The sequence below is a fragment of the Betta splendens genome, chromosome 5, assembly GCF_900634795.4.
Source record: "Betta splendens chromosome 5, fBetSpl5.4, whole genome shotgun sequence".
Lineage (NCBI taxonomy): Eukaryota > Metazoa > Chordata > Actinopteri > Anabantiformes > Osphronemidae > Betta > Betta splendens.
This window is the reverse complement of record NC_040885.2, coordinates 18,879,276-18,904,986: the sequence shown is the minus strand read 5'-3', so window position 1 is coordinate 18,904,986 and position 25,711 is coordinate 18,879,276. Positions and strand designations below refer to the sequence as shown.

General features: G+C 47.6%; 3 protein-coding genes across 4 annotated transcripts; all 3 read right to left on the bottom strand.

Moving 5' to 3' along the window:
* Nucleotides 1-65: 65 nt before the first annotated feature.
* tmem74b (transmembrane protein 74B) lies at nt 66-8,169 on the bottom strand. 2 transcript variants are annotated; one of them, XM_029151488.3, is made up of 4 exons: nt 8,055-8,169; nt 6,566-6,626; nt 5,925-6,277; nt 66-5,440 (listed from the first exon to the last, which is right to left on the bottom strand). In XM_029151488.3, exons 3-4 carry the CDS (start codon nt 6,216-6,218, stop codon nt 4,886-4,888), a joined length of 849 nt encoding a protein of 282 aa, XP_029007321.1. In that variant the 5' UTR covers nt 6,219-6,277; nt 6,566-6,626; nt 8,055-8,169; the 3' UTR covers nt 66-4,885. The 2 variants fall into 2 exon arrangements, with proteins under 2 accessions (XP_029007321.1, XP_029007322.1); XM_029151489.2 differs by lacking the exon at nt 8,055-8,169 and adding an exon at nt 6,963-8,048.
* A 1,815-nt stretch (nt 8,170-9,984) lies between these two features.
* rbl1 (retinoblastoma-like 1 (p107)) lies at nt 9,985-18,633 on the bottom strand. Its single transcript, XM_029151174.3, is given in 23 exon segments — nt 9,985-10,990; nt 11,194-11,358; nt 11,449-11,582; nt 11,665-11,752; nt 11,961-12,032; nt 12,246-12,422; nt 12,825-13,021; nt 13,183-13,398; nt 13,478-13,616; nt 13,710-13,874; nt 14,120-14,257; nt 14,355-14,458; nt 14,575-14,687; nt 14,796-14,962; nt 15,054-15,194; nt 15,196-15,229; nt 15,380-15,444; nt 15,521-15,684; nt 15,762-15,890; nt 16,214-16,278; nt 16,525-16,728; nt 16,843-16,976; nt 18,229-18,633. Coding segments are annotated over 23 exon segments (3,168 nt in total). The 5' UTR covers nt 18,391-18,633; the 3' UTR covers nt 9,985-10,795.
* Nucleotides 18,634-19,154: 521 nt separating this feature from the next.
* si:dkey-222f2.1 (keratin, type II cytoskeletal 8) lies at nt 19,155-25,609 on the bottom strand. Its single transcript, XM_029151177.3, is given in 11 exon segments — nt 19,155-19,955; nt 20,030-20,076; nt 20,153-20,229; nt 20,301-20,444; nt 20,960-21,085; nt 21,158-21,322; nt 21,473-21,568; nt 21,843-21,903; nt 21,992-22,200; nt 24,500-24,763; nt 24,765-25,609. Coding segments are annotated over 11 exon segments (1,344 nt in total). The 5' UTR covers nt 24,813-25,609; the 3' UTR covers nt 19,155-19,848.
* Between the last annotated feature and the right edge of the window lie 102 nt (nt 25,610-25,711).

Genomic DNA, 25,711 nt, shown 5'->3' with positions numbered 1-25,711 from the left:
TTGAAACCGTAAATCAACATAAAGAGAAGCAGTTCGTTCCTTGATAAACAGGCGGAGGCCGATCATCCAATAAAACAACAGCAGAACAGGAAGTTTATTGGTCACGTTTTGAATCAGCATCATTGTTACAGACGATGCAGTCGTTCCGTATGTACAGACGTAAGGTACCACACAGCGACATGCAGGCGAGGCAGCTTTTAACAGATGAGAGGGACAGATGACGTGAATAATATGTCTGTTTAATCACTTACTGGGAAAAGACAAACTTCCATTATTTCCATTAGGTTTAAGGGGAGCATCTTAGCAGTTACACGTCGCTGTGCTCTTCATTAAATGCAGAGAGAAAAGTAAAACCAGAACTCATCACATTTTAACTGATGCTTGTAATGAATCCATCTGTTTGATCTTCAGCTGTTTTCACATCACCTCCTACATTATGAACTCTCATGACGCTAAGGTTACTTCAATAACAGTCAAGTTAAAAGGAACTAATGAGCTGAACTACATCCACACCCAAGCCTCCGTCTGCCTGGTTGTCACATTAAAACATCTCACTCTGCTCAGTAAAAAAAAACAAGACTCACAGACATGTTCTAGAACCGCTCTGCATCTGGAATCATCTCCAGCAGCTCAGAGTAAACAACAATCATATCATAAAGTCATATATCACTTTAACTTCTTCTGTGCTAATGTTACTTTCATTGTCTCAGATCATTGATTCACACACAGACTTAACATCTCATCTGGTTTTTCAGACAGTTCATGGTTTTCACCCAGATGGAATCGATTTATGTTTTAATTAGTGATGATTCAGTTGCTGCAGACGACTGTTTGACTGAAAGTTTCCTCCAGTATAAAATCACTAACACGCTGATTATACATCTCTACCACGTGAAGGACAGATGTGGTGTTGGGGACACAGCTGTGATGCCTGCATTTGTTCCTACATTCATTGAGTCGTGGAGGGAAATGCTACTGTTTGGGTTCTGTAACCATCAGGTAAAGACACAGATGTGAAACTGTTTGTTACACTTTATTTTCATTCCCACGTGAGTTCAGCAGCTGTTTCTATGAAATCCTAGACAATTATGTTGTAGTTGCTTTTTTTCATGGCGTTGGCATTTTTGCTGGATCCTTCTGCGGCAGCAGGGTGTGTTGTGATTAATGAGCTGGAGCGGGGGGTCAGAACCCTCCCGCTGCTGAACTGTCCTTGAGAAAAGTCCTGAATCCCAAGCAGCTGCAGGGACTGACCTCTGATCAGCACACAACGCTACGTATGTATCTAATGTCACACACCACTGCCTCCTTAACGTCTGACATCTAGTTAAGCAGCTCTACTCCGTTCTACAGAATCACAGCCACTCAACGTCCAACTTGTGCTTTGATTTAGAGCCGCTATCACTTTAATAATGTCTGCGTCCATTATGAGTCTCATTTATTTTACCACCACAATCAATGCACACAGAACATAAGCTGCTTGGACGATGGGCATGCTGTCCAGATGTTTACCACATCTGGCGCCTTCCTATAATCAGCAAGAACCAGGGGGCGCTAACGCACAGCTAAAATCAGCTGATGTTATAATCAACGTGAACGTCTGTTCAACTGCTGTGAGGGGATGTTAACCCGGAGCCAAAGTGGGAGAACAACTCATGAACCCGGTGAATTTATCCAACAAAGCCTTGGCAGCTACACCTAGTCACCCGTTACCACGGCAACGAGAGGTGCAGCCGCAGGTAAAGACAGGTGAATGTTTTGTTTAAAGGCATGATCTTCCATTGAACGTTGGACTGAATTCTGTTTATTCGGCTCCGCCCGCTGGCGCTCGCTGTGCCCTCATCAGCAGGCGCTGACTTACATTTTACACTGGGCCGGATATTTTAAGGCTTGACATTGTTTTGTGTGTCGTGTCCCCACAAGGACTTTCCATGACATCTGAGAGTGGCTCCACCAACAGTCGCTGGTATAAATAGACATTTTCTCACTGAGCTGTCGGCAGAATGAAGATAGATTTCCCCTTCGCCTTTGACCAAGGTGCTCGTGTCTTGGCGTTCATCCTTCAGCCCTCGTCTCTCAGGTCCGGTCGCTTTGGTCGGTGCCTCCTGCAGGTCTGTGCTTCTTGGCTTTGTCTGCGTTCCACTGTTCCCACTCGGTTCCCGTTGTGAGTGGCTCTGGGACCCTGACGCCGCTCCGTCCGGCAGCGCAGCGTCTGTGTCACCACAGTGCAGCCTCTCCAGCTGTGCAGCCAACGCCACCATGTCTGTGTGGCTCCACAGCTCATCAGCGCCTGCAGCTTCACGCAGGTGAGACCCGTCTGTGGCTGTTTCGTGCTTGTAAAGAGCTCGAGCTGAGTCGCGTCTGTCTGTTTATTTCGGTCTCTTTGTTGCGGCGCCCACAGGCAGCAGGAGAAACCTGAATATGTGTCATTCAAAGCGTTCAGCTTTGTGCACAGTCACTCGCCGTCTCCCCCCTACAGCTGAAAGCGCTCTCTTCAGGAATCAGCTCACGTACGCTAACGCAGCCGCTCTGCTGCAGCCTATAGCCTCTCCCACATCTTTTACGGCCCTCTGCTCAATGCAGTTCTAAACATCTCCTCCTAAACCACACACAAATCACAGAACCTGTGAATTTCTGTTTGGTTCAATGCTTATCATCACAATTATTCACTCTGGAAACATAATATATGAAATTCAAAATGATGATGAGTAGACGAGTGGTCTGTGGTTTAAGGCCTTTGACTGCAGAGTGACTGACCCATAGAGACATTAGTGTGTAGCTACATCACTGTTGGATAATCTGCTCACCATACAGACCATAATACATCAACATATTCATATGGGTGCAGACACACATTACTGTACAGTGCTTGTGTTCACGTCTTAAGGCATCTCATCCTTTCATGTCATAACATCTGTTTACATATGATACAAAGAAGTAGGAGCTCTGTCATTAAAGGTTCCTCGTATCAAAACCGATGGTGAGACTGAAACAAGACCAAAGCAAACGATGTGTTCTAAACAGCAGCGCAGTAAAATGGGATGTGGTGGAGTTCATGGCCGTGCGTGTCTTCAGTCACAGCAGCAGAAAGCTTTACATTCCCTTTACTTTTATCATTTAATATCACTATTGGATTGTGTCAGTTTGAGGCTCTGACCTCAAAAGAAGCGAGTGTGGAGAAGCTGCTAACGCTCTGTGTTTAATGTGTCAGTGTGAACTGTGACTCATTTCACTCGTACACGTCCCTCTGCATCTTAATCTGTGCTCTTGTAAAACTGTTGCTTCTTTACCATCAAAATCACTTTAAATAAAGCCAAATAAAACTCTATTTTTCTGTTCACGTGGAGACAAAGGAACAGCAGAGACCCTCTTTCCTCCAGTGCTCAGACACGAGGTACATCCTGATTTCTTTTATTATGGTCAGAGACGTGCAGCTTCTAAGATTATTATGAGAATAACAATATTTTGACAATGAAGTGGGAATATTTAGATAATAAAGAAACAATATTCTGAGGTTGATGTCAAAACACCAGGGCAATAAAATTCTGAATATTAATTGGAATAATTTAAGAATGAATCGCATAATCATAAGCAGAAGGAAGGAGGTTCAAGTCTGAGAATAAATAATTCTAAAAATATTATTGTTTCTTAAGTATCTGAATATTGCAACAGCAAAGTCAGAATAATCCAGTGAGTGGATCCATTCCAGTCCCTGAAGCTGGAACCTTCTGAGAATTAAATCAGAAGACACACGTGGCTGATTGTGACCATGAAGCAGAAAAAGCAGGAGGAAAACTGACTGATGACTAATGTTGCAACTGCTTTATTTACATTATTGACTTCATCGAGTCACCTAATTTGCATTGAAGTAGGTTGAACCTAACAAGCCTTTGTTCAGCACCCTGCAGACTGGTGACGGGTGGCTTTCGTTATCTTCTCTACTGTGGATTTATTGCTGATGCTGGTGGTGAAATGTCATGAACAGGGAAATGTGATGATCAACAATGAGTTCAGGAGCCAGCGTCATATTTATATGAAAGGCCCGTCTGGGGGAGACCTTTCACTTCCTGTCCAAATCCTGCAGACTATCAGTAACATTCATTCAATGAAAGGTCAGATTCTGAAAGTGCAGTTGTTTTGTGATTGAGATTTGAAACATGATTAACGTGTTCAACATCTGTCCGGTCTCAGCAAACAGACGGTTCTGATTTCTCTCTTGATGTAATGTGCTTTCGATCATTCACCGCTGGTTAACACTGGTGTGAACTGTGCTTATCCACTCAGGCTTACCTCCTCCTCTACACCCTTTAGTCTTACGTCCTTCACCGGTGCGTAGAATAAATATCCGTGAACTTGGCTAATGCTCGTTTTGGAGCTGGGAGGCTCCCGTTGACGCAAACGGAGGCTCCGGCAGATGCAGACGGAGGCTCGTGCAGACGCAGACGGTGGCTCCCGCAGACGCAGACGGAGGCTCCGGCAAACGAAGGCTCCTGCAGACGCAGACGGAGGCTCCCGCAGACGCAGACGGAGGCTCCTGCAGACGCAGACGGAGGCTCCTGCAGACGCAGACGGAGGCTCCGGCAAACGAAGGCTCCTGCAGACGCAGACGGAGGCTCCGGCAGACGCAGACGGTGGCTCCCTCAGACGCAGACGGAGGCTCCGGCAAACGAAGGCTCCTGCAGACGCAGACGGAGGCTCCCGCAGACGCAGACGGAGGCTCCTGCTGATGCAGACGGAGGCTCCTGCAGACGCAGACGGAGGCTCCTGCAGACGCAGACGGAGGCTCCGGCAGACGCAGACAGAGGCTCCTGCAGACGCAGACGCAGACAGAGGCCCCGGCAGACAAAGGCGGGCTGCAGAACAGCACGTTGGCCACGCGAGCGACATCCTAGGAGGCGACGGGCCTCCTGCTCGGTCCCGGTTCTGATTTGTCCCGGCTCGGTCCTCTTTCTGTGCCGCTGTGCTCCACTAAGACGTCCTCGCCCGCGCCTCCCTCGTCTCCGCCCCCCTCTCCGCCGGCCAGCTGCTTCATCCGCAGGTTGATGGAGCCGTAAGTCCTCTTGGGCCGAACAAAGGCCGCCCTGCGGCGGTACATCTCGCCCCGGCAGATGGACACCATGAGCAGCACAGACAGGAACATGCCCCCCAGAGTCAGCAGGCCCAGGCCCGCGATGATGCACTTGTCCAGGTGGGCGCCCAGCTGGGCGTAGTACAACTCCAGCTTCTCCATCTGCCGGGCCGATATGGAGTCGGGATTGACCTTGGCCTCTCTGGGAATCGTGTAGGCGACCACCACCAGCACGATGCCGCTCACAAGGAACACCAGCGCCAGGACGAAGCCGTAGTCCGAGGAGCGCTCGTCAGCGAGGTCTCGGTTCTGCCCCGGTGCCGGGCCGCCCTCCTCCTCATCATAGGAGCCAGGAGAGAGCTCCTGGTCCGGCTCCTGGAGGGGAAATGCAGGGATCAACAAGCAGAAAAGGCCCGCAGGCCTTAAGAATGAAGGTCAAAATGTCTCCAAACGGAAGAACCATTTGAGGTTCTTCTGTTTGGAGACATTTCTACCTTCAAATGTGCTGCAGAATTTAAGAGGATTCGTGGTTTTGTAGTTTAAAGCTGCCACCGACAAAGAAAATATCAGATAAAATCTATATTTCTGCTGGTTTGTGTGCAAGTGTGAGCTTTTCTGTCGCTATGGTAACAGGCATTTTAAAGACCTAGCTACGTTTGAGGCGCGTATTAGCGGCTAGCTAGGTCTGGGCTTAGCGCTTGTTTTACCCTATGGAGTAAATCCATGGGTGAAATACCAAACGTGATTTCATTTGTGACACGTTGCTCACGTGTTGGAGGAAGAAAAGTCCCTGAATTTATATTTGTCACCAGCTCTGGTCTAGAGCTGGTGTTTGAAGTGTTCGCTCCAGTGAACTTGCCTTGTGATGTGCTGATGTCGAGGGTGAGCAGCTTGCAACGTGACCCGGACCCGGACCTGGACCCGGACCGTGACCCGGACCGTGACCCGGACCGTGACCCGGACCGTGACCCGGACCCGGACCGTGACCCGGCCCCGGGTCCGCGTGGAGGGCCAGCTCGTCGTCCTGCTGGTAGGACGCGTTCTCGTACCCGCGGCCGGGGGCTCCGGACCGGGCCGGGGAGGCGGGCGTGGGGGGCGCCGCTCGGCCTCCGCCCTTCAGCTCCCTGAGCTCCAGGCCGTTGACGGACTCCATCTAAACGCAGTCGCTCGTGTCTTCACAGCCCGTCCGCTCCACAGTCTCCAGCCTCCTCACTAAAGCCAGAACAGTGAGGAACGAATGGGTCTGGACACATTAACCCCTCGTCTTCTGCTTCTCATTCAGTCATTTGTCTCTCTTTGCTGCATGTTTGGTTTTTCACAGTCATGTTCTTTATCTTTGTGGTCGTTTGTGTCTCACTTATTAGTGTTTCTGTGCTCATTTAGTCTTTGTCATTGTGTTTCCTCTGTTCTTTTGTCTTATGTGGTAGAACTGTTTGGTTTATGATCATTTACAGTCACTGTGTAGTAGTTTTGCCTCATCTACAATAAAGCTCGTCTCACCTCGGTAGGTTTTTATTTTCATTCGGTCTCTTCTCACCAGCGTTATCATTGCTGCTTCTTTCTGTTCAACACAAAGGACACAAATCAGATCCTCAATTTGAAACAGATCTTCAAATCATCCACATCCTCAGGAAACGCTCTCCACATAACTAACATGTGCTAAATGTTGGGTTTTGTATTCATTCATGCCTCAGATGTGGAAACTTGAGGTTTTCTATCTTAATTTCTATTTTCCAGCTTGTTCCATTTGTGACATTGACTCAATTCATTTAGTTCTTTTCATAGGTGGCTTTAAGGACAAATGTATGTACAATCCAGATGTTTGCTCCTGCAACAGCTGTGCCTCATTACCTTCAGTCCCACTTCTCTAACAGCTGCAGTGAAGATGTGAACTCACCTGAACTAGAGCCAGAGCCATTTGATTCATGCTGAGGTTAATGAGGTTAATGAGGTTAATGAGGTTAGTGTCTCTGCCCAAACACTGATACCGACATTTTCTAATTATTCACTGAATGTTAACAATGAAAGATTTATTATAATCCAACTAAATACTGATTATCGGACGTGACTGCTGTAAGTGAAAGGTTCCTGCTCTTCCAGCTGTCTGATGTGAGACCCGTCCTCGTCTGCGGGCGCTGCGCGTGGAGTCTCCCACGGACAGGCCATTAATGAGCGGCGCCGCTGTCAGGTGCCGCCGGACGCCATGTGTGCGCTCATCTCACACCTGTGGCACAGACTCCTCCCCCCGCGCGTGAACCTGTTCCGGCGCCGGGTTTCACAGCCTTCGAGCTCGTTAACATCTGCAGCTCTGGGTGTGAACCTGCTTCCGCCTCCTTCATGGTCCGCACCCTGTTATTTCAATCAGACGCCAGCGTTGTTCTCCCCTTCACAAGGCTGCGATCGATCCCTTTCTCTCATTCGCCTTCGTCCCGTGCTCCATCGGGCTCGCGCTGCCACATCCCAAATGTTCTTTCATTCAGCGTTTCTCGTCCCGGAAGCTTCGCGTTTTAGCCGGTGCCGCCGTTCGGAGCTCCGGGCTGCAGCCCACTGACACCGACACGAACCCGCTCCACCCTCCCAGGTGCACGGGCTCCATCACTGTGACCTTGTGATGCGCCAAACTACCCGAACCTGGACCAAGCACGCCGTGCGCGTCGGTGCGCGCGCTGGAGACGCTGTCGGGATGATCCGGACTGAAACGCGGCCAACACCTCAGCAATCATCCGGAACTGGCCGCTGATACGGTGATGAGTCCAATCGAAGCATCTGCTTATCCGGAGGAAAATCACGCAACCCAGAGCGAGTGCCCGTTCTCCATAGGGAAACACCGGGGACGTATTCGGTTTCAGGCAGGCAGACGGGCAGCGTCCACCCCGCGCTGAATCTGAAGCGACGGCGCCTCAAAGCATCGATCGATTGACCATCTGCAGCCGTTTGCAGCAAGAGACAAAGCGTCGAAAGCGGTGGCAATGACGGCGGGGGGTCTTACCTGGTTCCGGAGCCGCGACGAGGCGAGATTCAGGCGGCTGTGGACATCGCTCCCGGAGAGGAGGATGCTGGATGCTGCTGGGGGAGGGGGGGGCATATGTGTGAGTATGCGAGAGAGAGAGGGAGCGCGAGACTCAGGGTGACACTGAGCATGCGCAGAAGCAGCCTGTGCTCGGCTGTTGGAGGAGCTGGTGGCGTTTATCTCTTCTAAGGACACGGAGCGATGACAGATGGACGGAGCTGCAGCCATGGGCGGAGATTCAGGGATGGATTTCCTCCTGAGGCCGAGGCCAACGTTTGTCCTACGTCACACTAAACATGTCATGAGCATAAAGCGATCATCACTGGCCTGCCTGAGGCCAGTGATGAACGTCTGGGCTGATTGTAGGTCAGATCTTTGTCGCCAGTTCAACAGGACAGAGCCAGGATGCTGTGTTAAGGGAGCTATTGCAATGGTGCTGAAGGTCTGAATTTCCATACAACAAAGTGTGTACACGCTTAATGAGGCCTCTCCATCACAGCCACATACATCATTTATATACTGTATCTAGTCTTTGTCATGATTCTTAAACTCAGCTTTAAACAAAGTTTGTTTAATAGAACGTGTTTCAGTGTGGAGTTGTCAGAGCCCACACTGGGACCCACTGAGCTTGATCAGGAGGCCTGGTTCTGTTCTGGGGTGGAGCTGGACCCCCTACATGCTGTAGCTGAGGGGAGGATGCTGGTCCAACTCCTCTCTATAGTCGACACCTCCACCCCCACACAGTGTGTGGCTGGACAGAGGAGCACCTTCAGCCACAGCTGATCAGTATTAGGTTCTCCACAGAACGCCACCGGAGAACCTTCCTACCGGTGCCATCAGCCTGTACAACTGCTCCTCTGTCTGTAAGGGGTGATCTGATGTATAATAAAACTTTAGCTGGTAATTAGATGTGAGTGTGTAGATGTGTTAGCATTCTTATTTTTAATCTCCTTACCTTCTTGTGTGACTTCCATCTGTAACAGTGATCAAAGTGCACAAAATAATTTCCCTCTGGGATTAATACGTTTTTTGAATCTTGAATCATCATCTATTTGTCATTCAACACTTTACTCCTTCACGTGTTGTTTTTGAATGCTTGGCTGACTCATCTCAGAGGGATGCATTACTTTTACTCAATAAACGAGGTGTATCGTCATGGAAACAGGCAGGAGAAAAAGACGGGAACAAGCAAACCTGGGACCACTTATAAAAAATATAATAGAAGTAGAAAAAAAATCAGAGCAAGTATGATGCAAACAGGAACGTGAATTAAAACACACATTTCCTCCGTACAGATAAACTGAGATTTTAATGACCAAATAATCAGTTTATCTGATTAACGTTGAGTTAAACACAAATAATTAAACAATACTCATTAAATTAAACCCAGTGGCTAAAGTGTTTCAAGATCTGTGAACTCCCTGACGACCAAGAAGCAGGAACGGTAAGTGATGCGGCTGCTATGGTAACGTGTTAATGGGGTGATCCAGGTCCAAGGGGATGCATAATGTGAGACAGGCCCCTCTGCTCTGTTACCGCAGCAGGAGACGACCCTCGCCTCCACTGCAGCACGGTTCCACTTGTGTCTATACAGTTTTAGGTATTGATGTTCCAATGCTTCAAGTTGCTTTAATCAATATTTTTGACTATGAAATGTTTTTCATAGTAATGAGCCATCAGCAAATATCACTCAACTGCTTCTCTTTAAGCTCTACACATCATTTTAGTCTATTGTGAGTGCATCTGGAGGCAACGCGTCAGAATAGAAGTCAACAAGTCACAATTATAATACTTTGGTGTCAAATCTTCTACATGTAAAACGACCAACATTTATTATTTTCAATTTAAGAAATTCAGTTCTACACTTCAAATGAGCCCACAATAACATTAAACCATTGAAGAGTTGAGGTGAATTTGTTAATGTTTTATTATACAACACCTTTGCATCGTGATTCAAACTTGTGTTCTGTTAACACATTTTCATCTGGTATTGGACTTTTTCTGAGGCAAAAAACATTTTTATATACATTTTTAGTTTGCACGCTTATTCCAGCATGTTTATAACAACCCAGATAAAAACAGATTGTTTTCAGCTACAAAGGTTAACTAACAGCAGTGCTGTTGAGCAAAGAGGTAAAACGGTAAATTCAGTATAACGTAAGTGTAGATACTACACAAGAACAGAAATACTGCTTCAGACGTGCGTTTGTTAGCATTATTACAATATCATACAAGCTCATATTCAAAACAACAAAGTAAAATCAAAGATCAGTAAACACGAGTAAAAGAATAAAAATTTTCCACTGCAAAAGTGTCTCTACAGAAAGTGGAGACATCTACAAAAACTGCAGTATAACAAGTTTATTGTATAATGGAGCGCGAGTTGTCATCTGAACTGGGTTTAATTCAATCAAATGTTAAGTTACCGACGACTGAGGTACCGGTGTCAGTTTGAGCAAACACTGTCGGACTCAAGTCCTACACTTTATGATGATGAATGTGGAGTTTGAATTCCTGAATGCTGGACGGCAGAAGTTGGCTTCTTGGTGTGTCCTTCCGAGAAACACAACTGGAATTTTAAAGTCACCTTTGCTTACTATATACCGCATTGCTGTATCTACCTGAGGCGAAGGAAGCCACAGCCACAGTTAAGCTACACAAAGTGTGTGTGGTGAATCACGGTGGCTACTATTTGCAGAACAGGTCCTTTCACCTTCAGGTCAGTGACTCTGCCGCTCAGACACGACGTCCTGCAGACGCTTCAGAAGCACATCTGGGCTGCTGCCGTTCTCTGGACACACTCTCTTGCTGGGGGAGTCGCAGGCGGAGGACATCATCACATCTCCCTCCATGGTAAAGGCCCGTTTCCTGCTCACACAGCCCTGGCGGATCATCCGGTTGATGTTGGTTAACTCCTGCAGACATGAGGAAACGTGAGGAAGCAGCAGAAAGAGGAAACTCTCAGATATGACAATGCCATCAGTTTTAAACATTAGTGCCGACTCTAAGGAGTTTTTAGGCACTATTCTAGCAGCTTAACAGTTTCCTCTGAAACCCAGAAGCTCTGTGGTTCAACGGGCAGCTTGCAGGAGCCCTGTCTCTGTATGTGTGCTCTTGCCTTGGACGGGCTGCTGTTGATCCTGTAGGTGTAGGAGTTTGGCGTGAGGCAGCTTGCAGAGTTCTTGTGAGGGGACACGTACAGGGAATGTCTCTGAGAGATCCGACGAGGAGACAGAGGCTGAGCTCGTACCGACGGGAACGGGGAGAGAGGAGGAGCATCAGCCTGCAGGATCACAAACAGAACAGCAGATTACGTTCAACAGTTTCTAATCGCCTTTCAAGTTTAGTAGTCTCACACTGGAGGGGCTCGTACCCTGTTATCATGCGTGGCATATCGCAGCGCAAAGCTTTTCATCCTCAGCACAAAGAGGGTGTTGTAAAACTGGATGAGATCACCACGTTCCTCCTCCAACGACTCTGCAGACACCTGAGGGGCTTTCTCTGCAGCTATAAAAGGTACACACATCCCTTAATACTTAAATGGTGGTGAAGATGGATCAAACAGAAACGGAAAAGAACAGTATCTTACATTCACCGCCTGAAACAGGATCCACCTCCATGTTCTCATCCGCTACAGGTTCCTTGTGAGCGTGATGCAGTAAGACGCTGCGATACACCTGCACAAAATAAGAAATACGTTTCAGACATGGTGAATGCACTGTTTACCATGAAACTCCTTAACAAGCCAAACACAGACGCCACCAGGCCTCCAGCTTTACATGACAGCTACACAAGTCATAACTTGACTCTTGGATGTATTTTGCAAACCTAGTAATTGAGACACTCAGTCCTAACAGGCTCTGTGTTGCGGTGAGAGCATCTTACGTGGCTGCTGGCCTGTGGTTGGCTGCGATAACACTTCATGATGTCCTGGAAGCTGCGGGGCTCTTTGGTGATCTACAAAGAACAAACCGCACAAGTTAAGGTACAGTTGTTAGTGCATAAAAATACCAATAATAGGAAAAAATAAATTTTTATGACAAAAGATGAGAACTGTTTCTCCTCCACAAACTATTAATGTGTTCTTCTGCCATAAACATCTTCCTGTGAGAGAGAACTGCATCGTAAAGTTTATAAAATGGTGAAAGGAAATGCTGCTAATGTACTCACCTTTGAAATAATGTAAACGCTGCAGAGCAGCAGCTGGTCCAGGTGTCTGTCCTTCATCAGATCTGTACAGTGAACCAGACAGTGCTCAAAACACGTCCAGATTTTCCTTCGCAGCTCAGAGGAGATGTCCAGTCTCACACACAAGTCCCTCAGACGAACACTGGCCAGGTGGTACACCTGAAGATGGAGAGTGGGAGTTTAGAAGATGGAAACAAACTACTAGAAAAGCTGTCATCAAACCTGCTCATGAGCCTGGTTTATTTAGCCTACATGCAGGTGCATGTTGGACGACTAGGTACAGCAACGTAGCTGAGAGACTACAGAGTAAAGGTATCACTCTAGAACCTCTGAACAGTCAGAGGACTTGTCTCTGTGATCTATGTCCGAGTCTTTTCTGGTGAAATATTTATTGCAGTTTACTTCTACAGACTGTGCTGCAGGAGACTTAAGTGGTGAGACATGAAGCTGGTGAATCATAAATGCTCCAAACATGTATTATTTATTCTAGTACTGACATTCAATTTAAAATGACTGATAACACGTTGCTGTATCTGACAGCTATGTTTTTCCAAATCGAACCTTTCTGAAGAACAGAGCGAGCGATCCAGTGCGTCTCGGCCGGCCGTTTGCTGCCTGGCCGTCAGAGGTCGAGGGTGCGGGGACGGCGGCAGCAGGTCGGCTCGGGGAGGTGGTCAGCAGTAACTGAGCACTGATGGTACCGGAGGGGTCAAACGACTGAACCGGGATCAGCGTAATAGTACGGTCGGTGGTCACACCTGCACATATTCAGGGACAGAGACACACTTTTAGCAATAAACCAAATACTACTTGCATTTAAGCAGCGGTTCATTTAGTGATAAAATCCTGGGAGCTTGATTGACATAGATGAACACGTTATGTTTTTTCCAAAGCATCTGATTGGATGTGTGGGGTCTACCTTGCAGAGGCACACTTAGAACGGTGGTCGGTGTACCCTGGCCTCCAATCTTCAGGGTGCTGCCTGAGGTGAACGTCAGCCGCTTGGCTGGAGAGGACAATGGGCTCAGTCCCGAGGTCTGACCTGGCGGATCGTCTCCAAAGAGACGCCGTTTAGCGCTGCCGGCTGCTGGAGAGCTGTACCGGTCGTGGACAGAGAGTGGAGAGGGAGGCACCTCTGGAAAACAGAAAGCACATCTGTAACCTGCATTTCCAAAATGTGACCCCAAAATGTTCTGACCCACAGACACGCTCACCTTTACGGGCGCTACCATGGCCTGATCTGAACTCTCTGATGCGCGGGTGGATGATGGGCGAGAGGGCGACAAGGGGCAGATGAGATGAACCACCACTGGAGGAACCTGAACCGGTATCGAGACAAGAGGAGAAATTTACCTGCAGAGGAAAAGAAAACAAGCAAAATGACAACTTGTATGTGAGAAATCACTGGTTCAGCTGTTTGTGTGCAGGTCTGTGTTTACAACTGACCTCCTCCACCGTTGGGACCTTGTTCCCAGCGGCCTCCAGGGCGCTCCACAGGGCAGAGCCTGAAGTCCAGGCTCGGCTCTCCAGGACCTGCTCCTCAGTCAGGTTCAGATGTTTGACCATGTCTCTGGAGAGACCTTCCTCTGAGCGGATAAACACCTCGATCACCTGCACACAACAGTCATCTCATCCAGGAGCAGCAAAGTTTACCTGCACGGTTGTTTAGGGGATGCTTTTTATAAACCTTTTATGAATGTATCTATGTTTGGGAATTGTACTGGGCCAAAGACCAAATAAAAGGTCTTTCATTTCCAGTGGAATAAGGACAGAACCATCTGGCTTTTAAACGTGTTATGAACACGCTTGTGGCGAGGTGGCCTTGGTTAAACTTGGCATCTGGATGATAGTATTACCTTAAAGAAGTAGAAAGGGGCCAGTTTGAAGATGTTGATGATCCAGGGGAAGGTCCTCTGAGAGCTGTAGGAAAACAACACCACCTCCAGACAACAGGCCATCAGGGAACAGTGGAAGATATCCTGCTCCAGCAACACCTAGCAGCAGAGACACAGGGTTTTAACAGGTGTAGAAATAAACCATCTCCTCCACATTGTTTTAAATGTGAAGGAGTGAACACGGTCTACTGCTTACACTCATGTCTTTGCCCTGCAGCCGTTTGGTTTCCTGAACCATGACGTTCTCCAGAACCTTGTAGTAGAGGACCTCAGCCATCTTCAGACGGTTCTCTGCAAAATCTGAAACAAAACATGACAGATTACTAAACAGCGTGTGAGTCGGATGTGACTGCCGCTAATAGTTACTTATTCCCACTAAGGCAGTAGAAAAGCTCAAATACTCTCATACTATTGACCTATATGTGAGCCAGGAGTGTCCTCAGAGTCGCTGGTGTAATGCTCTTTGAAGGTCTGTCCCAGTGCCTTTACTCTAGCCAGTATGGCCTCGGTGGGGTTTCTGGAGCACGATCTTTAGGAACAGCACGGCACACAAAGTGTTTAAAACTGAAATCTGAATGACTGAATGCCAGACAGATGTGCCTGAGAAAATGAGGGCACACAAATAGGAGGGACTGACCTGAAGATCTGAAGCAGCTGCTCGCTGGGCGCCGCTCGTAACCTTGCCACCATGCTCTGCAGCCGACTGACGCTCTGCGTCGCCGAGGAGACCGGTGTGACCAGCAGGTCCTTGTCCTTCAGGTAAAGTCGTCCCGTCAGAGGGGTGGAAGGAGCCAGAGAGCCGGACTGCAGAAACACAGATTATTACCGTTACATGCATTTGTAGTCTGTGAGACTGATTCAGCGTGGGTGTTATATCTTCTCCGTACGCATGTACCTTCTCTACATGCTGCTGCAGCTGGTTGTGTGCGGTTGATTGACCACCAGACTGTTCCTGAAGGATCTTCCTTGGCGTTCCAATTTCCTCGTCAGCGTCTGCTCCCAGAAAAACTCGCTCATCAAAATCTCCCACCGTCAAAAACGTACTCCTCATACTCTCTGTTTATGGCTTTACTGTAGGAAAAATAAAATCACAAAGAAACGGAATAAAGAACAAAAAGATCTCTGAAAACTGCAACAATGTGGGATTTCAATCTAGGAAAACCTTTGTTGGAAAGGCCTTCTATATGTCATGTCATGTCATGTCATTTTGGCGCTTTTTACTTGTTATCAATGAAGTTCTGAGGGTCCAACATTTCTGTGAAATGCTCCTCGTTGCCTCTCAGGATCTAATCGAAGAAAATACATCAGAGTAGAAAGAAAGACATTAAATTTGCATGGGCGCGTGAAAGTGAGTGAGTGTACCTGTTTCTGGAACAGTTTGTGTATGTAGGGCTTGAAGTAGTGCTGTTTGATGCCCTTTGCCTCCACCACCAGTCCATCATGCAGCTCACACAACTTCTCCAACACACACGGAGGAGGCTGGTCTGGTGAAATGTGACCATCAGCTCGACACGCAGCAGGAAGCCCTACATGAACACACGTAGTGTTAAAATACATGGCAGTAAACTGTGGAAGGAGGAATTCTTATTGTATACACACTTACCTCTAAACGCTGGGTTGATGAGATCCTTCCTGTTTGTACACAGCAGAGCGTTTCCAAACACCAGGTCCAGACAGCAGAGCAGCAGGTGGTACGAGTTCACCAGGTCATCACCGATCATACGGAAGTTACCTTAACATGAGGACACAGTCTGTCACATGCAAAGAACGGCACAATCTAAATCTGTACTGTAACTAAAGCAACCTGTGTTATTACTGAATGTACAATGTTTGTCCTGCTTATGGTTCATCATGTCATTTATAGAGCTGGCATCATCAGCACAACAATGATATTATTAATGCAACAACTAAGATATGTTAATCATTATGAGAGTGATTTTAATAACCCTCAGCTGTAGTTAATCTGTAACAACCTGCAGATACCACACAACAGTAGACGCTTTATTCAAAGCTTTATCTACACTTAAGCTCCCAGCTGCTTCAGGCCTTTGGTACCTTTGGTGTAGACAAACAGAGTCCAGCAAAACTTGAACAAATCGCTGATGTGACAGGGCAGCCGCCTGTAGAGACACAACGGGAAGACACAGTCACTTACATTGGGCTGACTGTGTTTTTTCTCTCCCACAGTGACAATGTGTGACAGAGAGAATAAAAGATTGTGTGTGTGTGTGTGTGTGTGTGCGTGCGTGCGTGGACACCAGAAGTAGAAGGAGCCGAACATTGAATCCGACAAAGATCAAAAACCATAACTACACAAGAAGTAAAGTTAGTGGTAACATAAGTGTAAATGCATGTTTGTGTCGTGCCTGTGTTTCCGGCTGCGTTGTTGTCTTGGTGGCTCGCCCCCCTGTGGATTCTGAAACATGTCCATGAAGATGGGCTCAAACTTGCGGAAGATCACTGTTGAAACTTCAAAGTTCCGCTCCAAACGCTCCATGCGCAGCCTGAAGTCCTGGGGCAGGTTGGACATGTCCACCCACTTCTTCATCTTAGAGAAGAACTGGATGAGACTGAGAAAAGGGGAGAGCAGTGTTAGGAGCAAGAGACGATAAAAACAATATGCATTCGTGAATATACTACAGATGCTTTCATGTCAGATAACATCATATTTTGCAAAAGCTCACCTGAGTTTGGAGTAGCGCAGAATCCTGGTGAGAGAGACGCAGTTTCCCTCCATCAGCCCTTTGCCCACAGTGGGAGTGGATCCCTTCCTGCATGCTGCGTACAGGGAGCAGGCGAGCCAGTGGACCACCTCCCCCTGCAGAGACACAGCAACACAAGGTTTAAAGAGCAACGTGGAAAAATAGGCTCCACAATCAACACAGCAAACTAGCTTCTATTAGTTACATTTTGTCAGACTAACACGGAGTTGCCAATATTAGAGCTACAGCTGAAATTTATATACAACAAAAATTTAAATAGAACAAAAGCATCATTATCTTGTTTTAAATCACCTAATTGCTATTCAATTAATTAATGAGCAACTCCTTCTGTGTTTTATTACATCTCACAACAGCAACTACTTGTCCATCAAATACTGCTGGTTCATGTCTGTTGACTAATAGTCAATTTACCAACTTGGCATATGTTTCACGCCCACTGTGTTATGACACAGAACCAAAGCAGCTGTTACCACAGTGGGTGTGTTATTTTAAATGCCATTCTTCTCTCCGACTGTGGAGAAAGGTTTAAATGAATCTAGTGCTCATGGTGAAGTGATGATAACGTCACCACTGGCACAGCGTTGGTCAGTTACCCGGCTGTCAGAGGGAGAAGCACAGACAGACAGGCTCTCGTATCAGAACCTGTCTGATCATAACGCATAAGAACTGAACCTGAACAAACCTTTGACTTTGTTTAGCATATCAACTAATGAGCCATGGGCACTGTGCTATGACCCTAACCTGTGCAGTATGTATGTTTAAAAGAATACACACCTAATCTTTTTTAGATATAATCTGCAATGTTGTTTTGGTTGTCAGAACTAAACTAATCTAGAATAATGAAAACTATGTGACTAAAGCTTTTAAGTAAATTAAACCAATCATAATAGTTTAGGAACATGAAGTAATGTCCTTATTGATTCATTTTATAATGAGCTAGGTTCAGCTGGGTTCTATGACAAACATGCTGATACAATAAGGTAGTTATAAAAAATGTGTCTTTCTGTCGTCGGATCTGTTTTACTAGGAAACTAATGCTTTTTAGCACTTTATACGAACATGCTGTTGTAAGAAGCAATCTAGAATAATTACTGGGAAGGAACCCGTAAGTACTACGTGTATGTACTTTTACCAGCTATCAGCGCTACGTGGTTTAAGTAATGAAGACGTGATTAGATTGTAATAATCAGCTCAGACGAAGACAACAACGTCTGTTGAAGCCCATTTAACTCACTGCGTGGCCGTGTCGCAGACGTTCAGCGGGTTCCGTAAACTGCTCACACATTTTAGAGTTAGTGCAGCAGCGACCGCGGCACCAGAATAACCCGCTCCGTTTAGTTTATTTACCTCCAGAGTGTATGTGTTCCATATGGCAGTGAAGTTCTCCATGGCTTCAGCTGCGGTCTGCTCGTCCATGTTCAGCTCCTGACACAACGTCTCCAAAGTCCTCCGGATCGAACTCTCCTCCATCCTCCCGCAATCTGAGTCCGACGACTCTTCGCCGCGCATTCGTACTGAATTACAGCGAAAGTTTCGGCTAAGACCAAGAAGGAGCCCGATCCTAACCACCAAAACACGAGCTCGCCACCATCCGCATCGAAACAACACCGAACAGCAGCCTGCCTCACCACCAACTTCCGCACACAATTCCCATAATGCAGCGCAATGGCGCCAAAACCCCAGAGCAGCAGCTAATCAGAGACAAGGAAAGCGTCGACCGCGAAAGCTGTCCCTCCACCCCCTTCCTCTGCGCTCGTGCTACATCGGCCAGCCGTTACTAAGCAACCACTCTGTCAGCGTGATGGCAGTAACAGACTGCTACACGAAAACGAGTATGGGAAACATAAAAAAGCGAATGTGTAAAACAGAATAAATAGGAGTTAAATATTAAAAATGCAAAAAGAGAAAAACTGATGCCGGTGGGTGTGAACGTTCACTAAGTAACAGATAGAGGGCAGCATGTTCTTCTCTGGGAGACGGCAGTAACCAAGCACTAGAGATAAGGTAAAGGCTCTTTATGTCATAACTTTATGACATATTTATTTTATTTTATATTTATTATAATATTTATTTTATTACTTAACTCTCCAACTCCAACACTCAGGGGATGGGTAAAAATACAGAGTTATTGATCCCCAATGTGGGATCAATAACTCTCAATTATAACTCAGTTCACTATACTTTGCAAAGAATAAAAAAGTAATTTGAGTATTTGAAAAAATATAAAATTATATCAAAATCATCAACTGAAGTTGCACACCACATCTGAGAAACTTTGTGTCCATGTTCGCTTTATTTGTAAAGAAAACAGAAGAAAAATGCTTTTAACTGAGTGAAACCCAATGACCACATGTCTAAATAAAGACCCAATAATAATCAATACTAGCTACCAAACGAAACAGGTTACGTCATTAATTAACAGTAAAACCTGTATTAACTAGGAATAAACTTAACTCATAATCATGAAACCCATTTACAGAACATTCCCCAAATCATCACTACAAAGTGTTCATTCTATTATAACCTCAGAGCATGTTTCCTGCTGCTGGTTCCAACTACAAGCTTTACTTAAAGTCAACATGAGAAATCCATTATGAAGTATAATGTCAATTATGTCAGCAAATGCAAATCAGCATAATTGCCACTGTTTTTAAATGATTCATTAGTTTATTTTTCCATTACTAAGAATTAGTAATAAACAAATGCTCCCCTGCACCTGCACATGTGAAGATGTGTTAGAAAATCAAAGAAAGTGTAGATGTTTGTAAATGCTCTACATGTTTATGCTGGAACAGTTTTATGCTGTTTAGTAGATATAGAACAGATTCAAACCCTTTCACTTCATGCACCTTTTTACACAGTTCAAATTCAAACTCCAACAATCACCATTAAAAATGACAACCCAGTAAAATGTGCACACGTAGCAGGGTTTGAAGGTCCTCTGCAGCCGCTGTTTGGATCAGACTCTCAGTGAATGCTGTATCTGCTGCTGTCTCTGGTCTCGGTCGTCTTTATCAGCAGCTTAGGGACAGGTGAGCTGCTGGTGCTGTGGAAGCCGTTGGTACTTTTAGTGCCTGAGGACAGAGACAAATAGTGAGTGGAACAACAGCCAATGCTCCGTCATCGTCCTCTGCAGGTTGTGACTTACTGTAGTTGGAGACCGGGTGGATGCTGAGGATGGACTGCTGGCCAAGCCTGCAGCAGAACAGATGGACTTAGTAGAGGTCTAACACAGGCAGACAGAACAAAACCCCACCTCTGCTGCTCTCACCGGTCCTCCTCTCCTTCCAGCAGCTTCCTGTAGGTGGCGATCTCGATGTCCAGAGCTAGTTTCAGGTTCATCAGGTCCTGCAGGTCAAGGTGAAAGCTCTCAGCATGATTGCGTGCTTCTCGCCCTTTTCCAGCCCCTCCGTCCTCACCTGGTACTCTCTGAGCTGTCTGGCCATGTCCTGCTTGGCCCTCTGGAGCGCGTCCTCCAGGTCTCTGGTTCGAGCTTTGGCCTCCTTCACCGTCAGCTCCCCGCGTTCCTCGGCCTCAGCCAGCTGGTTCTCCAGGCTGCCTCGCTGAGGGTGGAGAGGCGGATGAGAGGCGTGGGCACCACCAGCTGCACCAGCTGCACCAGCTGCACCAACTGCTCCAGCTGCACCAGCTGCACCAACTGCTCCAGCTGCACCAGCTGCACCAGCTGCACCAGCTGCTCCAGCTGCACCACCTGCTCCAGCTGCACCAGCTGCACCAGCTGCTCCAGCTGCACCAGCTGCACCAACTGCAGCAGCTGCTCCAGCTGCACCAGCTGCTCCAGCTGCACCAGCTGCACCAACTGCAGCAGCTGCTCCAGCTGCACCAGCTGCACCAACTGCAGCAGCTGCTCCAGCTGCACCAGCTGCTCCAGCTGCACCAACTGCACCAGCTCCTCCAGCTGCACCAGCTGCTCCAGCTGCACCAGCTGCACCACCTGCTCCAGCTGCACCAGCTGCTCCAGCTGCACCATCTGCTCCAGCTGCACCAGCTGCACCAGCTGCACCACCTGCTCCAGCTGCACCAGCTGCACCAGCTGCAGCAGCTGCACCAAGCGTACCTGAGCTTTGACAGCCTCGATCTCGCTCTGCAGCCGGCTGATCAGTCGGTTGACCTCGGCCACGTCCCCCTTCACGATGCGCAGCTCGTCTCCAAACTGGCTGGCCTGCACCGACATCTGGTCGAACTGAGAACAGAGCAGGTCTCTGTAAACGCACAGGCGTGAACGCCTGATGCTGACCGCGGCGTGGAACCTCACCTTGCTCTTGTACCAGGCCTCCGCTTCCTCTCTGCTGCGGGCAGCGATCTCCTCATACTGAGCTTTGACCTCAGCCACGATCTGCTCCATGTTCAGGCTCCGACTGTTGTCCATCTGCACCACCACTGAGGTGTCCTTGATGCTGGACTGCAGCTCACGCAGCTCCTGGCTCAGACAAACGTGCAGCTTCTTTCAGTACATTTCTGATGTTCAGACTTGTCCTTGTGAGGCTTCACTGAGGTTTAACTGGACATCAGTTTCCAAATGAACCAACACAAGAACACGGTTGTTGTGGTTAATGTTAATGTTCTCTACCTCCTCATAGATGTTGCGTAGAAAGTTAATTTCATCGGTTAGAGCTCCAACCTTGTCCTCCAGATCTGCCTTTACCAAATAGGCCGAGTCTACATCCTGGAGTCACAGAAACAGCACAGACACAAACAGCACAGACACAAACCTATGAATTAGTGTGTGTTTGTGTGTGTGTGTGTGTGTGTGTGTGTGTGTGTGTGTGTGTGTGTGTGTGTGTGTGTGTGTGTGTGTGTGTGTGTGTGTGCGTGTGTGAGTGCGTGTGTGTGTTTGTGTGTGTGTGTGTCTGTCTGTCTGTGTGCGTATGTGTGTGTGTGTCTATCTCTGTGTGTGCGTGTGTGTGTGCGTGTGTGTCTATCTCTGTGTGTGTGTTGACCTTCTTGAGGATAACAAAGTCATTCTCCAGGTTGTTTCTCTTGTTGATCTCGTCTTCGTATCTGTGGCAGACAAAGAACCGTGTGATTAATGTCACCAGGTTCTAAGGACCCAGAAGCTCCCAGAAGCGCGTCTCCGTGGGGGGTTTACTTGTGCTTGTAGTCCTCCACCAGACCTTGCATGTTCCTCAGCTCCCCGTCCAGCTTGGTCTTGTCGTTATTGACCAGGTCCATCTGGCGCCTCAGACCTGCCATGTAGGCGTCAAACAGGGGCTCCACGTTGGACCGGGTCACACCCTGACCCTGGAGCAGCTCCAGCTTAGTCTCCAGCATCTTATTCTGCTGCTCCAGGAAACGCACCTGGATGAGGCAGTGAGTGAGTTAGAGGGTTCTAGAGCATCAACGGACCAGAAAGGTTCTGCTGAGATCCAGTGCTGGCTCAGTTCTGAACAAATAATCTTCTTTGACTTCATAAAACGTCAATGAGCAGTTGTACACATTTTTAGTCTTTGCAAGTCTTAGCACAGGAGCTAACACAAGCTAACTGTACACTAGCATGTAGCATACATACAGATAGGTTGTGGTAGCTCCTGTACCAGGAACAGCTGCCTGCCTTTATGAGAATGAGTATCGTTGGTGATGATAAGGTAGAAAGAAGAACCGTGACACGAGCTTAATGATGTAGCGCGAACAGAACAATATCAACAACAAAAGGTGTGAGACTCGCGTCAACTAGGCGGCGCTAGGTTTCTTTTTATGGGTGTATTTCTTGTTGTTTTCATATGAATCATCTTTAATTCCTGTATAACCACACAGCTAGTTAGCTTAGCTGTACTGCTATTTTCTTTAAGCTAACATGCCGCCGTCTGCAGCCTCATGAGGAGTAACCAACTTACTGAGAGTCCATATAAACCTCAAAATACAGGTTTTACAATACAATCACACAATAAGCTCACAAAGCAGCCATCTTTACAGCATCTCGCCCTGTTTTTAGCTTGAAAGATCAGAGAAGTCCAGCACTGAGCCCAGGTCAATTCCAGTAGATAAACCAGTTGGAGCTCCGTGTCAACACCCAGCTCACGTTTCCTGCCTGCAGCCGGGCATATCCACCTCCCATTATACCCTCTCCCTCCAAAACAAAGGCCGTGTTCTGTACGAAGCAGAATAATATCCCTCTGAGACGGAACCACATCATGTCTGACCTGAATAATCAGGTTACAGCCAAACCCAGTGGGACTGAAGTGGGACAGATACAGTATCTTAAATATCCAGGATTAAATCCCAGATGGAGTGTTTGCCTCTTCTTAAAGGTTTCAGATGTGTGTAGTGGAGGATCAGTGGGAATGTTTGACTCCCCAGTGGCTTTAGGTCAGATCTAAAGTCTGTGATCATCCTACAACAAATAAAGCTGTGTCTGCCTGTAGCACTGCACCAATTATGCCTGGACTCTTTAAAGTTTCATTGCGTTTGTGCTTAACCTATTAGCGAGGAAGGAACAGGAGCCGAATCGTTAGCAGCCATGGACGGACGACATGCATGATGGGAAACAAATACGTTAGTGACGTCCTGATCCTGGTCATACGGTTTTAGACGAGACGGCTTTCATCATCTAATACTTCTGGACTTTATGTGTTGTATCACATACAGTTTACAGGGTAACTGTTGCTATTCAAGTCTATATATATTTCCCTATTTTACCATTTATTTTTAGTACATAGGAATCTCAAACTATTTAAATAATAAAAAATTAAAGTCACTTTGCAGGAAAATGACGTTCCCACCGTATGAAAGCCTGGAACCAAGCAGCAGATCCACGTCAGATCAGCTGTTTTTTAAGTCCACATCTACGCTGCCAGAAGAAGAGGTTGAGGTTAATTAGGACAAACGGAAACGTGTCCAGCTCAGCACTCTGCTCTCTGCGCCTGAAGCCTATCTCTGCCGATGCGAGAAGCCAACAAAGCCTCTATTGTGAGGGAGCGTTACCCACTCCGTGAGAAAGCGGAGATGTTCCCTAAGTACGGTATCAGTGTCCAGCGTTATCACAGAGCTGCTCACTTCTGTGGGGAATGTGTGCAGCCTCTGTTCAGGAACCTCAGCACAAACTCACCTTCAATCATCCTCCATGCGCGGACGTCACGATGCGTTCAGGGTCTCCAGCGCGTCCACACACGGGAGGAGCCCCTGCTGGTTGTGCACCTCCAGTGTCCTTGTTTCAGGCATTCTCACGTCTTTGGTTTGAACCTTTTCATGGGTTTGTTGTTGTACTGTAGTTGTGTAATCTCACTCTGTTCACATTGCATCTGCATTTATATGTTTTTGTCATTTTGTGTCTCTGTGGTTACGTTTAAACATCTTTTTTAGTTGTTCTGTGATATTATTATTTGTTTTTTTTGAGCTCTTTGTTTCTTTACTGTTCATTAATCATAGTTTGATAAACTTACTGTTGAACTTCACAGTTAGAAAAGTTGGGAGTCGAAGAGGAGTGAGTTGCATGAGATTAGGAACCTGTTTGTGTTTTTAGTTTTCATACAACAGTATCAGTTTTCACAGCTTTTCATCTCAAAGTCAATACCTGCAGTCACATCATGCTAGATTGATGTAATATCTGTCTTAAAGCCTGCATCGTTGCCTGTGCTTCCCACAGCTCGGGGGTCTTTACCTTGTCGATGAAGCTGGCGAAGCGGTTGTTGAGGCTCTTGATCTGCTCCTTCTCGTGGGCCCGGCTCATGGACAGGCTGGGGTCTATCTCCAGGTTGAGGGGGGCCAGCAGGCTCTTGTTGACGGACAGCGAGGCCAGCGGGGCCCCCAGGCCGTGCTGGTGCCCGTTGGCGCCTGCGTACAGGGAGCCGCCGCTCAGGGAGATGCCGCTGAAGCCGGCCTGACCCGGGCTGAAGCTGCTCAGCCTCCTGGAGCCACTGCTGCCTCCGGACGGAGGTGCTGGAGCTGATCCGCTTGGTCCGACTCAGGCTCATGGTGGACAGAGATGAGGGATGCAGCGCTGGACGGACACAGGGAAGAGGTGGCTGGAAAAGCACAGGTTAGGTGGATGTACGTCGTCTGAGCGCATGGAGGCGTCTCGGCAGCTTTTAAACCTCCCCCTCAGGTGGAGTCAGCAGAGGAGGAGAGAAGCTGTGGGCTCAGGTATCACGTGTTTAAGGGTTCATCTCAGATCATAGCTTCCTGTGTGAGCTACTCCTTAAAGTTTACACTGACATTTACAGAGTCGGGCGAATGCAACGTCTGGCATCACGTGAGCCTCAATGTCCCAGTTACAGCTTTCTATGTGTTACAGGAGCCGAGCTGAACCGACACCGTTAGGGAAGTTCTGTCTGGAGACTGAAAGCAGCTCACAGTGACCAGGTTCAGGGCGGGTGGATTCTAACGGGCCTGAGATGAGCAAAGCTGGACTGGAAACCGAACAGGAAAACAAGCAGCGAGTGATGAGAAATAGCCCAAAACGTCTACGCACACAATGTGTGGTTTGTAATTACAGAGCTCTGTCTGTTTTGTGTCGTTCCCCGGCTCCACTTACTTTCACTGCTTCAGGCCGACGAACCATGAAACCCAATCTGCTGCCAAAACCTGAGAAGGTGTTGTTGTTTGGACGGGGCTCGGGTCTCACTCCGCTTTGGGTTCCACATGGATCATTTACTCACGACCCGACGGCTGGAACGGATCCAACGCAGTGTGAGGCTTCTGCCTCCTCCAGGTGCTGCTGCTGCAGGAGGTGTCGGTGGAGGACGGGTCAGACCGGACCCGGACCGCTCTGGGTCTGTGGGTTCTGAACCAGCTTTGTGCCTGTTGGATCAGCCTTCACCCCCCTGACCAGTACCTGACTGGGAGCAGCTCTGACCCAGTCATCTATCGTGTG

What these genes read in the sequence shown, in the direction of transcription:
- tmem74b (XM_029151488.3), bottom strand. Translation starts at nt 6,218, where the DNA reads ATGGAGTCCGTCAACGGCCTGGAGCTCAGGGAGCTGAAGGGCGGAGGC. An exon ending in CGACATCAGCACATCACAAG is followed by an intron (nt 5,441 to 5,924) that starts GCAAGTTCACTG and finishes TTTCCCCTCCAG; the next exon opens with GAGCCGGACCAGGAGCTCTC.